Source organism: Stenella coeruleoalba (genome assembly GCF_951394435.1).
Source record: "Stenella coeruleoalba genome assembly, chromosome: 17".
In the NCBI taxonomy this organism is placed as follows: domain Eukaryota; kingdom Metazoa; phylum Chordata; class Mammalia; order Artiodactyla; family Delphinidae; genus Stenella; species Stenella coeruleoalba.
Window position 1 is genome coordinate 21030384 of NC_137163.1, and position 12224 is coordinate 21042607.

The 12224-nt window shown below is 38.2% G+C and overlaps 1 protein-coding gene across 2 annotated transcripts in view; it reads left to right on the forward strand.

Annotated features, from left to right (window-relative positions):
- EIF3H (eukaryotic translation initiation factor 3 subunit H) overlaps positions 1-12224 on the forward strand; it is an 86892-nt gene that overhangs the window by 9316 nt on the left and 65352 nt on the right. For both annotated transcript variants that reach the window (XM_079901373.1, XM_079901372.1), the window contains exon 2: positions 10492-10648. In XM_079901373.1, the coding sequence (XP_079757499.1) occupies positions 10492-10648 (157 nt within the window). The remainder of the gene's footprint in view (positions 1-10491; positions 10649-12224) is intronic.

The following is a 12224-nucleotide window of genomic DNA, read 5'->3' on the forward strand; positions in this document are numbered from 1 at the left end:
GCTCAGGTTTATAAAAGAAGGTTAAAAATGATAGATGGTATAGTTCTAACAATTTGGAACTACTTAGGTCCCAAATCATTTAAACTGGGCTTTCAACAGATCCTTTTTATGTGTAGTACAGAGACAGTGGGAAACCTGCTGCTTTTCCTGGTGAAGATTTATTGCCATAAGTTTGAATTGATATTTTGCTGATTTATAATTGGCTTAGGTTAGGCTTCTCTTAAACAGATCTGTCTGCTTGTTGAAAACCAGTCTATGTATCTGGAAGTTACCTCTTTCACCTTGATGGTGTGTACATATGCATATTTTCTGGTTTTTTGTATGTGTGCAGCGACATCTGTGAATTGAGTTGAAGAGTAACCGTATCAACAAGAGATTAGAATTTAAAGTCAGCAGGTGCTCAGGCTTATAGTGTGTGGATTTTTTCTTTTTCTTTTCCTTTTCCTTTCAGAGCCACTTAACCATGCTTCATTCAGTCCATATATTTTTTTTAATGTACCCCAAAGAACATGCTAAAATCAAGATACATTATGTCCACACCATTCTGTCAACTCAGGAGCACTGTCAAAAAAGGAAATTAAATTAGTTTGCTCTTCTTTGTGCAACTCCATACAGTAAATTGCAGTGATTGCTGTATTTTAAAATCATTTCCCTTAATTTTTTTTATTTGATGTTTTTTGAATTAAAAACAAATACATGCTTATTAGGACTAAGTAAATAATACAAAAATTCATAGAAGAAAAGTATGTCCTTCCACACCATTCTTGTTCATACAAACATAAATGCATAACTGCACATATATAATACATTTTTTTTACTACTTTTTAAAACTCTTTCTAACCCTTTGTATGTCATGGGCCTCTGGGAATCTGGCAAATGCCATGGACGTTTTTTCCAAGAAAATGCCCTTAAGTATGTAGACACAAAATATTGCATTTGATTTTAAGAGGTTCTTAGATCTCCTTCAGTTCCTTTGTGACCTTCAGGTTTGAATGTTTGCTTTTAGGGTTTATAGACGTGGAGAAGTATACTTGTTAATGTAGAAGTTTGGGTAGTGAGGATATTTTTTAGCCATGTCTTTTTTTTGGGGGTGTGTGTGTTTGTTTGTAAACATGTAGACATCCAATTTCTGGTGAATTATTTTTATATAAACAGATTTTTCTAGGTAACTGAAATTGTCTATTAATTACTTAATTAATCTCATTAAATTCTAAAATACTTCAAAAGAAAAATTCTGAATGTTACACTTTGACTTCTAAAATAATACAGATTTATTTTTGATTACTTAGGCTTATTATAAACTTGAGTTATTTTAAACTTGAGTCGATATATACACATATAAAATATAAATAATGTCAGAATATAGCAGTGGTTCTTAATCTAGTTCCTTATAGCATTTCAGGGGATCTTTGAAATTGGGGATAAAATTTGGAGTGGGCACATATAAATTGTTTCTTCATCATATAGACATTTTAAAAGTACATACAGTTTTTTAAAGTTAAGGTATTATTTATACACAATAAAACCCACTCATTTTAAATGTTCAATTTGATGAACTTTAGTAGTTGTAAGTAATTATATAATGGGAACCACAATTATACAATTATTTGTGACCTTCGGCCCTCAGTATCCTGCCCCAAGGCAACCACTTATCAGCTGTGGTTTTGCCTTTTCTAGAATTCCATATAAAGGAAGTCATATAGTACATAGCATTTTGTTGACTTCTTTCACTCAGTATAATGTTTTTGAGATTCTCTGTTGTTGTATTGATACTTTGTTCCTTTTTTTTTTTTTCCCCCGGTACGCTGGCCTCTCACTGTTGTGGCCTCTCCCATTGCGGAGCACAGGCTCCGGCCGCGCAGGCTCAGCGGCCATGGCTCAGGGGCCCAGCCGCTCCACGGCATGTGGGATCCTCCAGGACCAGGGCACAAACCCGTGTCCCCTGCATCGGCAGGCGGACTTTCAACCACTGCACCACCAGGGAAGCCAACTCTGTTCCTTTTTAGTGCTGAGTAGTATTCCATAGAATGGATAGCCTATTGCAGTTGTTTATCCACCTGTGTTTGGTAGACTTTTGGGTTGCTTCCAGGTTTTGGCTATTATGAATAGTGCTACTGTGAACATTTGTGAACATATCTTTGTGTGAATATGTTTTTATTCTTCTTGGGTAAATTCTGAGGAGTAGGAATTTGGATCATGTAGTAAGTTTATATTTAACTATATGATACTGCAATTACTGTTTTCTATCTTTCCACCAACAATTTTCATGGAGCTCTAGCTTTTTGGAAAGGTCTTAGTTTCCACTTCCTTGAGTCAAACAAGTCAAGACCCCATCTGCTGACCCAGGACAGAGATTGGGCTGCAGCCCAGTTCCTTGCCCTTGGGGATTGTATCTAGGTCTGATGTACCTTTGGATACTGCTGTGTTAACTCACAGGGCTAATGCTCTGGTCTGTGAGTTTTCTCTTCTAGCTTGGTTGACTGTCTCGTAAGCTTTTCAGAAATGCAGCTTATTCATCATTTCTGCATGCACACAGGAGTAGAGGGGGTTGAGGTACTTCGTATTCATATATTGCAAGGCCAGAAAGTTCCAGATTCAGTTCTTAAATTACTTTTTAACTTCGAACTTCATTAGAGTTGCTACCTTGATTAGAAGAATTTTGGGTGGTAACTTCGTAGACCTATGTTTACCAGGTAAAGATTAACCTTGACAGTGGTATTAGAAATATTGCTGATTATAAAAGCCATGGCAAACCTTTCCTGAAAGGATTTTATTAATATATTGTTTCATAATTCATCAACAAAAATGATATGAAATTGTTAGTTTTGAATTATGTAGTAGTATCTTAGGATGTAAGTGAGTCTGCTAGGACATTGGGTTTATTATTTATATACCAGAGCTTTTGGTAAAAACACGAAAGTGTACTACTCCCACCCTACTGTTCATCCCTCTTTAGGCCTTTTTGTTCCCTTAAAATACAACTTGTATATTTTATGAAAAACAAATATTAGTATTTTTTTGAACTAGTGTTTAAAACCCATAGTTGGCAAATATTCACTTCACCCAGCTCTTCGTAGGGCTGGCTGCTTGTTCTTCAGCTCTCTGCTCGGGTCATCTCAGAGAGAGGCCTTTTCCAGATCAACCTAGCTAACAGCACATTTCTCTGTTTTCTTCATAGTGCTTTTAACAATGTATACGCACGTTAATTTTCTTAATTGTCATTCTAGAATAGTGGTCTTAAACTGTGAGAAACCCCAACACTCTTTTTAGAGGGTGTCTGAGATCTAAACTATTTTCATAATAATAACTATAAACATTATTTGTCACTTTTACTCTCATTCGTTCATGAGTGTTTAATGGAGGTTTTCAGATGTTACATGGTGTGTTATGTAAAAGACTGAATGCAGAAGCAGATAGGAGAATCCAGTTGTCTTTTATTAAGCTAGACATTAATAGGATTTACGAAACTAAAACAGTGTCATTCTCCTATCCTGGTTAAAATTTATTTTTGAAAAGGTAAATGTTTTACAGAAATGTGAAACAATGTCATTTTTGTATCCTGATTTTAAGTTTTTTGTTTTGGAAAGTAGTTATTTTTCATAAAAATGTAATTTAAGTTAGTTTGTGAGGCATTTATTGTTTTAAGTGAATAAGGTATTTTGAACATTTTTGGTTTGAATTTTCATATGTAAATATCAATATAAAAGTTCTTTGAGGTCCACAGTAGTTTTTAAGAGTGTTAAAAGGGTCCTTTGATCAAAATATGTGAGAATTGATGTTCTAAAATATAAGTCCCATGAAAATAAAGGCCTTATGTATTTGATTTAGTTTCATATTCACAGGGCCTGGCATTGCTATAACTGGCCTATAGAAGTCACTCAGCAAATATCTGGGTGAATGGATTAATGAGTGAATGAAAGAAACTGAAAATAACAGAATTCTGGTGATTCTATGCAGGGCTGCCAAGTTTTTCTGTAGTAATGGGTCTTTGTAGACATCATATTTGATAGAAAATTACTCCAATTCATCAGAAAACATAATCTTTAATTTGGTAAGATTTAAATTGTTCCCTGGTATGGAACTGAAAGTTTCTGATGTGCTTTTGATTAGAGATTCTGCTAAGTGTTCCTTTCCAGGAAGGATGGAAGATTTAACCCATCATGCTTATTAATTAACTCTAAGTTTAGGTTGATTGACTTCTGGTATAATTAATTTATTTGGATATTTTAGATTATTATTTATATTTTGTCTTATAGTATTGAGAATACTTTTTGTCTTGGAAGTTAAATTCTTTGTTGCTTTTAGCCTTTTGGGCAAAGTTAGGTTTTCATTTTTTTTTTAAAATGCCAAACACTTAAAGAAATAGTATTTTGTTCATTGGAGATTAGAAATAGTCTGCTTTGCTTTTTCAAATTGTCTGCACTGAATAGTAAACAATAGTAGGAAAAAATGGTTCCGCTAGGGTACTTTCAGCAGACAGGAAGTCTGTTTACTGTCTTGCAAGTTGGGATTCTTTGGCAAGATTTGCCCATCCTGAGAACATGCGAACTTCAGAAAGCTAGGAGATGGTTCCAGAGACTGCTGACCTATTCCAAGAACAGTACTTACTATGCAGGGCATATCAAGGAGGTTAATAAGCATTTAGACTCCGAATATGACAGTGTTGGGGAGGTGTAGAAGAATTTGGTAATTTCACATTCTGCTGGCCAGTTTGTTTCTGTCCCGTAAGGCATAATTTGTAGAAGAATCTTCATTTACCTGCTAATTTATAGGATAAAGGAACCTGGTCGGTTCATAAGTAGTAGTAGTTCATAAGTAGTCATAAATATGGGGTCAAGCTATAAAGAGTAAGTTTTACTCTGCTCTAGACACGTGAATACTTTTCAGATGAACTGCTCACATTACCTTTCCTCTCATTTTTTTATTGTAGGGATCCTTCCAAGTAGGGCTTGAGTTTCTCTTTATGCTTTTATAAATAAAAGGTTCATTCTTGGGTCTGTGTTTCTCAGTGTACTCACTTTTTAGCAACACAGGGAGTCTTAAAACAGGAAAGAAAACTTGTGGTTTAACCAGTTGAGTGCATTGCAATCACCTGAGAAGTTATAACAGAACAAAAGGACTTCCCTGGTGGTGCAGTGGTTGAGAAACCGCCTGCCAGTGTAGGGGACATGGGTTCAAGCCCTGGTCTGGGAAGGTCCCACATGCCACGGAGCAACTAAGCCCATGTGTCACAACCACTGAGCCCGTATGCCACAACTACTGAGCCCGTGCGCCTAGAGCCCGTGCTTTGCGACAAGAGAAGCCACCACAGTGAGAAGTCCGCTCACCACAACTAGAGAAAGCCTGCGCACAGCAACGAAGACCCAACACAGCCAAAAAAACAAAACCAAAAAAACTCACCTCATTAAAAAAAAACAACAAAAAACAGAACAAAAAAGGAAGGCTGGTCCATACTACCTCATTAAAAGTTAGAATGAAGTAGGATGTTAGAATCACCTGGAGAATCTAAAAACAAAAATAGAAACCAAAACTAAAAAAAAAAAAAAAAGCCCACAAAACCCCAAACCCAAAAAACTGTATAGGAACCCCAACCCAGGTTAACTAACTCTGATTTTTAGGGATTGGGTTTCAGGCATCAGTATTTTAAAAATACTGATGGCTGTCATATGTAGCCAGGGTGAAGACCTCTCTTCATTTATTTAAAAAAGCTCCTCCCCAGGTCATTTTGATAAGCTAAGAACATTTGTGATGCTTATAAACAAAGTATAATAGAGGAGTATGTTTTTGTTTTGGGGAGCTATTAAGTTTTTCATGTATCTTGCTTTTAAGAGTAAGAACAGGTAGCATGACATCAATAAACAGGATTAATTAAAAGTATATCAGCACTGTTTTATGGACAGAAGCATATGATTGGTTGGAGGGAGAGAAAAATGAAAGGCTAGTAAGCATGACTGAAACAGGACATGTGTGGTGGAACGTTCCCATCTTGTGGCTTGTGAGGATAGTGCTGCTAAAGATAAAGAGCTGAATCGCATTCTTACAATCAGTGGCAGTTTCCTGTTCATGATACTTCTTATCAGGGCACAAAAAATGTGACCACCAGTACCATTCCCTCAGTCTTTTTTTTTTTTTTTTTTTGGGGTACGCGGGCCTCTCACCGCTGTGGCCTCTCCCGCCGCGGAGCACAGGCTCCGGACGCGCAGGCCCAGTGGCCATGGCTCACGGGCCCAGCCACTCCGTGGCACGTGGGATCCTCCCGGACCGGGGCACGAACCCGCGCCCCCCGCATCGGCAGGCAGACCCCCAACCACTGCGCCACCAGGGAAGCCCTCCCTCAGTCTTTTTGCTGCAGGTCCCTGTAAATCTTTCACTGAACTTTTCTTACTCCATGCAGAAACCTTGCGTCTACAACTTAGTTACAGAGACTTCTTCCAGAGCTGTCGCCACTGCATTCTGTTTCAGTCTTGTTATGAAAAACATATTTGGAGCCTAAAGTTACTCAGTTAACTGTGAAGTAAGTAATTAAATGTACCTTGGTGTCAGAAGTCAGATCTCACTTTCCTGATTTAATAAATCTATGTCAGATTATCTGTTTCATCTTCTGTAAAATGGGAAAATAATATTACTGACTTTGTATAGTGATTTTGAGGATTAAATGAGTAATTGCATGTGAGGCACTTGGTGGAGTGTTTGGCATAAGTGACTGATAAATGTTTACCATTCATTCCTTTAGCAAGTATATTTTGAGTATTTTTTATGTGCTAGTACCTGTGTTGGGTGTTGAAGATGCAGTGAGTAAAAACATCCCTTCATTTTTACGAGAACATTTAAGAGGGGAGACCATGAGCAGTACATGGGTTCTTATAAATACCAATAATATATGGAATATTTTTCTATATACAGTAAGTTCTTGGTTATTTGTGTAGAATTTCAGAAGCCTGTATGTCAGTAGTTTCCTCCTGCTCAGGAATTTCCTTTTGACATCTAAATGAGCCTACTCTGAAGTTTGTAATGCAATTCCAGTACATTATTTTTTGAACTAAAGAATTGAGATTTTAATGTGTATATAGGAAATAGGAAGGCTCTAAAATGTCAAAATGAAGAATGAGTTTGCTTAGTTTTGATAAAGTTGTTTTCTTTCTGAATGTTTTATTTCATCAGATTTTATTAAATTGGCAAAATCATTTTAGTGATCACCAGGCCTTTCCTAAAGGCTTCTGTTTTGGGCAGCCATAAATGCTAGAGAGAATTCATCTTTAAAATTGAAATACTCTTTTCTGAAACTGTCACCTGTGGTCCTTAGTTTGTCTTTCAAAGTAAGACACATCCTCTAGTGCTTCACTATTTGGAAAGTGCTTTTTTTTTTTGCTGTACGCGGGCCTCTCACCACTGTGGCCTCTCCCGTTGCGGAGGACACGCTCCGGACACGCAGGTTCAGCGGCCATGGCTCACGGGCCCAGCCACTCTGCGGCATGTGGGATCTTCGTGGACCGGGGCACGAACCCGTGTCCCCTGTATCGGCAGGTGGACTCTCAACCACTGCGCCACCAGGGAAGCCTGTGGAAAGTGCTCTTTATGAGTGTCCGTAGCCTGGAGAGAGATTTGAATTCATTGAACTGGTTCTCATCACAGAGTTTTAAACTTTCTCTCTTACAATTAGCCCTTTTGGGGTATACTTATTCATGTTGATTGTGTTTAGCTGATGGTTAAACCACTGTGCTTTTCCCGTTGCTCAGTTGAATACTGTTACTGGTAAATTTTCTCTTGATTGTTGTAGAGGACTGGCTGTAACAGGTCAGTGATGCTAGAAAGAGTGAGATAATAATTTCTTCTACTTGGAGCACTGTACTTCTGTGGATGCTGTATAAATTGTATTGATTCTTGGGGCAAGCATATCAGGCGGCTATGCTGTTTGGTTACATTGCTCCCAACCCCTTTACAGTTCACTTTGGTAAGAGTGAAGACAGTGTTTCAGTATAAGATATATATATATATTTTTGCGGTACGCGGGCCTCTCACTGTCATGGCCCCTCCTGCTGCGGAGCACAGGGCTCCAGACGCGCAGACTCAGCGACCATGGCTTACGGGCCCAGCTGCTCCACGGCATGCGGAACCCTCCCAGCCCGGGACACGGACCCGTGTCCCCTGCATCGGCAGGCGGACTCTCAACCACTGCGCCACCAGGGAAGCCCATAAGATATTTTTAAACTATGCTAATTTGTTTTTAAACATAATAATTATTTTTTCTTATCTCTATTTTCTTTGTAAAAGGAAATAAGGTTATTTTGGCCGGACTTTTTGTGAAAGTATGCTGGGCCCTAGTCATCAATACTGTTTTTTGCACACACAGGAACCAGCTGTTAGGAATCAGTTCTAGGATTTGTGCAAAGATCTACATTAAGCTCAGGTATCTTCTAGCATCTCTCATTTACTTTGATTTCAACTGTGGTTCAATGATCTCATTAATAGGGTTAAGTATCCAGGAAACTAGGTGAACTACACAAGTTGGTAGGTGTGTCTGTGATAACTCTATCAGTTTTGTTTATCCCTTCTTAGCCATTCATGTTTCTTCTGTTCTTTAAGTGTGTGAAATGATTGTTCTTGGCAGAGAGTCAAGTTGAATAGGAATTAAACAGTTCTGTGTTCTTTTTATTGATAAAGTCAGTAATATTGATGATTTATTGAGCATTTATTACATGGCAGACCCTGTGTGAAGTATTTACTGTACATTTTCTCATTTTTAACAGTGTCAATAATGATATGAAGTAGCTCCATTTTGCAAGTCAGAAGTCTAAGACTTAGGAGGATTAAATAGCTTTCCCAAGGTCACAGCTAATAAATGCTAGAGCTGTAAATCATTCCTATTCCTTCATGACCCCTTAAGCCCATTTTGTGCCTTTCAAGAAGTGGAGAGGTCTTTTATACAGGAATATGTAAGGTTTGTACACTTTCCCCACTTCACAGTATTGAAGTAGTACACCAACTAGTACTGCCAGTCCTTCTGCATGAAGCTCTTCCCTGCTGACAGCTTGCTGTTCTTAGGAGGTCTGGATCTTACACTGGTGTAAAGTCTTTTTGGGTCTGTTCATCACAGAGTCTTTGCTTCATATCTGTTCCTAACTCATGGTTTTAATTATTAAGTTACTGATATGAAAGTCATGTCCTTGTTAAAGTATGTACACGAGCTTTGGAGTTTGACTTGGTTTAAATCTTGGTTCTACCATTTCCTGGATGTGTGATCTTTAGTCATTTACTTCTCTCTGCTTCAGTTTTCTTATTTGTAAAATGAGTATAATAATGCCTTTTCCCTAAGGTAGTTGTGAGAATTACATGATTGATAATACATGTAAAATAATTAGAATACTGCCTGGCACATGGTGTTCAATAATTGTAACCTGTGTTACTGACTGGTTACCAATGATTTATTTCTGTCAATAATATACTTGTTTTAAATTAAATGCTAATCAGTAAGATACTAATTATCATTTTGTTGTTAGACTTATTTTTTCCCTCTGAGGACTTTCCATTATATTGTAGACTGTATTGCCCTTTAGTCTTCAGGCCATGGGCTTGTACTGAATAATAGACTACTATTAATAAATACTACGTGCCAAGCACTATTCAAAGCCCATTAATATATTACCAATCTCATATTGTAGGAATTATTATTAATCATTACTGTCACTGTGAACTTTTAAATTAATTACCTGTTCAATCATGTTACCTCTTTATCTTCATGGAAATATTAAAGGAGAGAGTAATAGTAAGAGCTGACTAATCCATTAGAGATTATTTGGTGTATCCTTCTGGTTGAGAAAAATTAGGTAGTGCTGGAGACTGGGTTCTCTTTTTGTTCTCTGTTACCAAGCAGATTCTTCTTAGATACATGTTCCCATTGTTGCTTCCTCTGATTAATTAGATGCTCTGTTCAGGAACCATCTTGAGGTGTTGAGAATTTGTCAGAGGGTTCTGCTTTTAGGTATTCAGATAATTGAGGTCTTTATCTCTGTGTTTTATTGATACTTTTATCATCTGTGGCAGGAAATTATCTTACTATTAACAAAGGTTAACAGGATCACTTTATAATGATCTCAGGTTGAGGTGATGTTGTTTGTTTTGAGTGAAGGAACTCTTGGATGCCAGACCTTTAGGGACCCTTGACTTGAAGGTTGTGAGTGCTATACATAGACACTTTTTTTTTTTCTTTTTTTTTGCGGTACGCGGGCCTCTCACTGTTGTGGCCTCTCCCGTTGCGGAGCACAGGCTCCGGACGCACAGGCTCAGCGGCCATGGCTCACGGGCCCAGCTGCTCTGCGGCATGTGGGATCTTCCTGGACCGGGGCATGAACCCGTGTCCCCTGCATCGGCAGGCGGACTCTCAACCACTGCGCCACCAGGGAAGCCCTGGTTAGGCAAGTTTTATTTTTTCTTTGAAATAAAGGAAGTGTAAACTGTAAGATGGTATTTAAGCTTCTGTTTGTTTTCTTTTAGGTGGTATTAAAGATTATCAAACATTACCAAGAAGAAGGACAGGGAACTGAGGTGGTTCAAGGAGTGCTTTTGGGCCTTGTTGTTGAAGATCGGCTTGAAATTACCAACTGCTTTCCTTTCCCCCAGCACACTGAAGATGATGCTGACTTTGATGAAGGTAAGGGTACTCGTCTTACTGTGTCTTTGCAGTGCACACAAATGGTTATTAATCCAATGTTCACCATAACCTTTGATGTTCTGTTATTGGGAGTCTATCAGGGTAGCCTAGTTCTGAGTTTCTTGAAAAAAAATTATACAAATTCTCTGAAATGAAGATTTATTATAAAACACTTCATTAGTCTGGACTTTACTTATTTGGCATTTGTGATTCTCGTAATTTGGATAGGAGCTGTGCTGAAGTTAACTTTCCCATTATGAAATCAGCTTGCCAAATACATTGTGAAGGACAGGGATTGTCATTGTGTCCAACACCCATTTCCTACTGTAGCATTTGGCTTACTGTTTAAGAAAAGATGAGTTGAGCTATCTACTTCAGAAAGACGACACTCCTTAAGTATTTCAGGAGCATTTTATTTTTGTGCTACAGGTATAGTTGCTTTGTTAGCACAGGCTAATAGTAGTTAAAAGCTCATACCAAAGGCTAAGGTCAGTATCCTAAAGGATTAAAAAAAAAAACTAGTTGAAAATAATTTCTCACTTGTCTGAACTCTCAGAACGCATTTTGTACATACCTTTTTTTTTTTTTTTTTTTTTTTTGGCGGTACACGGGCCTCTCACTGTTGTGGCCTCTCCCGTTGCGGAGCACGGGCTCTGGACGCGCAGGCCCAGCGGCCATGGCCCACGGGCCCAGCCGCTCCGCAGCATGTGGGATCCTCCCGGACCAGGGCACGAACCCACGTCCCCTGCATCGGCAGGCGGACTCCCAACCAGTGCGCCAGCAGGGAAGCCCGATACCTTTTTTTTTTAATGGCAGTTAAGACAAATAACATCTATCAGCTTAATTATCTTTAAGTGTACAATAGTGTTAACTTTATGCCACTTGTTGTGGAGCAGATATCTAGAACTTCCATTTTGCAAAAACTGAAACTCCATATCCATTGACCAACTCCTCCCCTTTTTGCCCTCCCCAAACCTGTGGCAGCCACCGTTCTATTTTCTGTTTCTAAGAGGTTGACTGCTTTAGATACCACTTATAAGTGGAATTGTGCAGTATTTCTCTTTTTGTGACTGGCTTATTTTACTTAGCTTAAGGTCCTTAAAGCTCATTCATGTTGTAGCATACAGCAGGATTTCCTTCATTTTTAAGGCTGAATAATACTCCCTTGTATGTATATACTATACTTTCTTTTTCCATTCATTCATTGATGGATATTTAGATGGTTTTTTACCTCTTGGCTACTGTGAATAATGCTGCAAATGTCTCTTCAAGATCTTATTTTCAGTTCTCTTGGATATATAATCTTGTCAGAAGTGGGATTTGCTGGATCCTGTGATAATTCTATATGTAATTTTTTTTGTAGAACTTTCATAGTGTTTTCCACAGTGACTACACCAGTTGACATTCCCACCAACAGTGTGTGAAGGGTCCCTTTTCTCGATCTTCTTGCCAACACTTGTTATTTGTTGTCTTATTGATGATAGCCATTCTGACAGGTGTGAGGCGATCTTTCATTGTGGTTTTGATTTACATTTCCTTGATATTAGTGATGTTGAGCATCTCTTCATATGCTTGT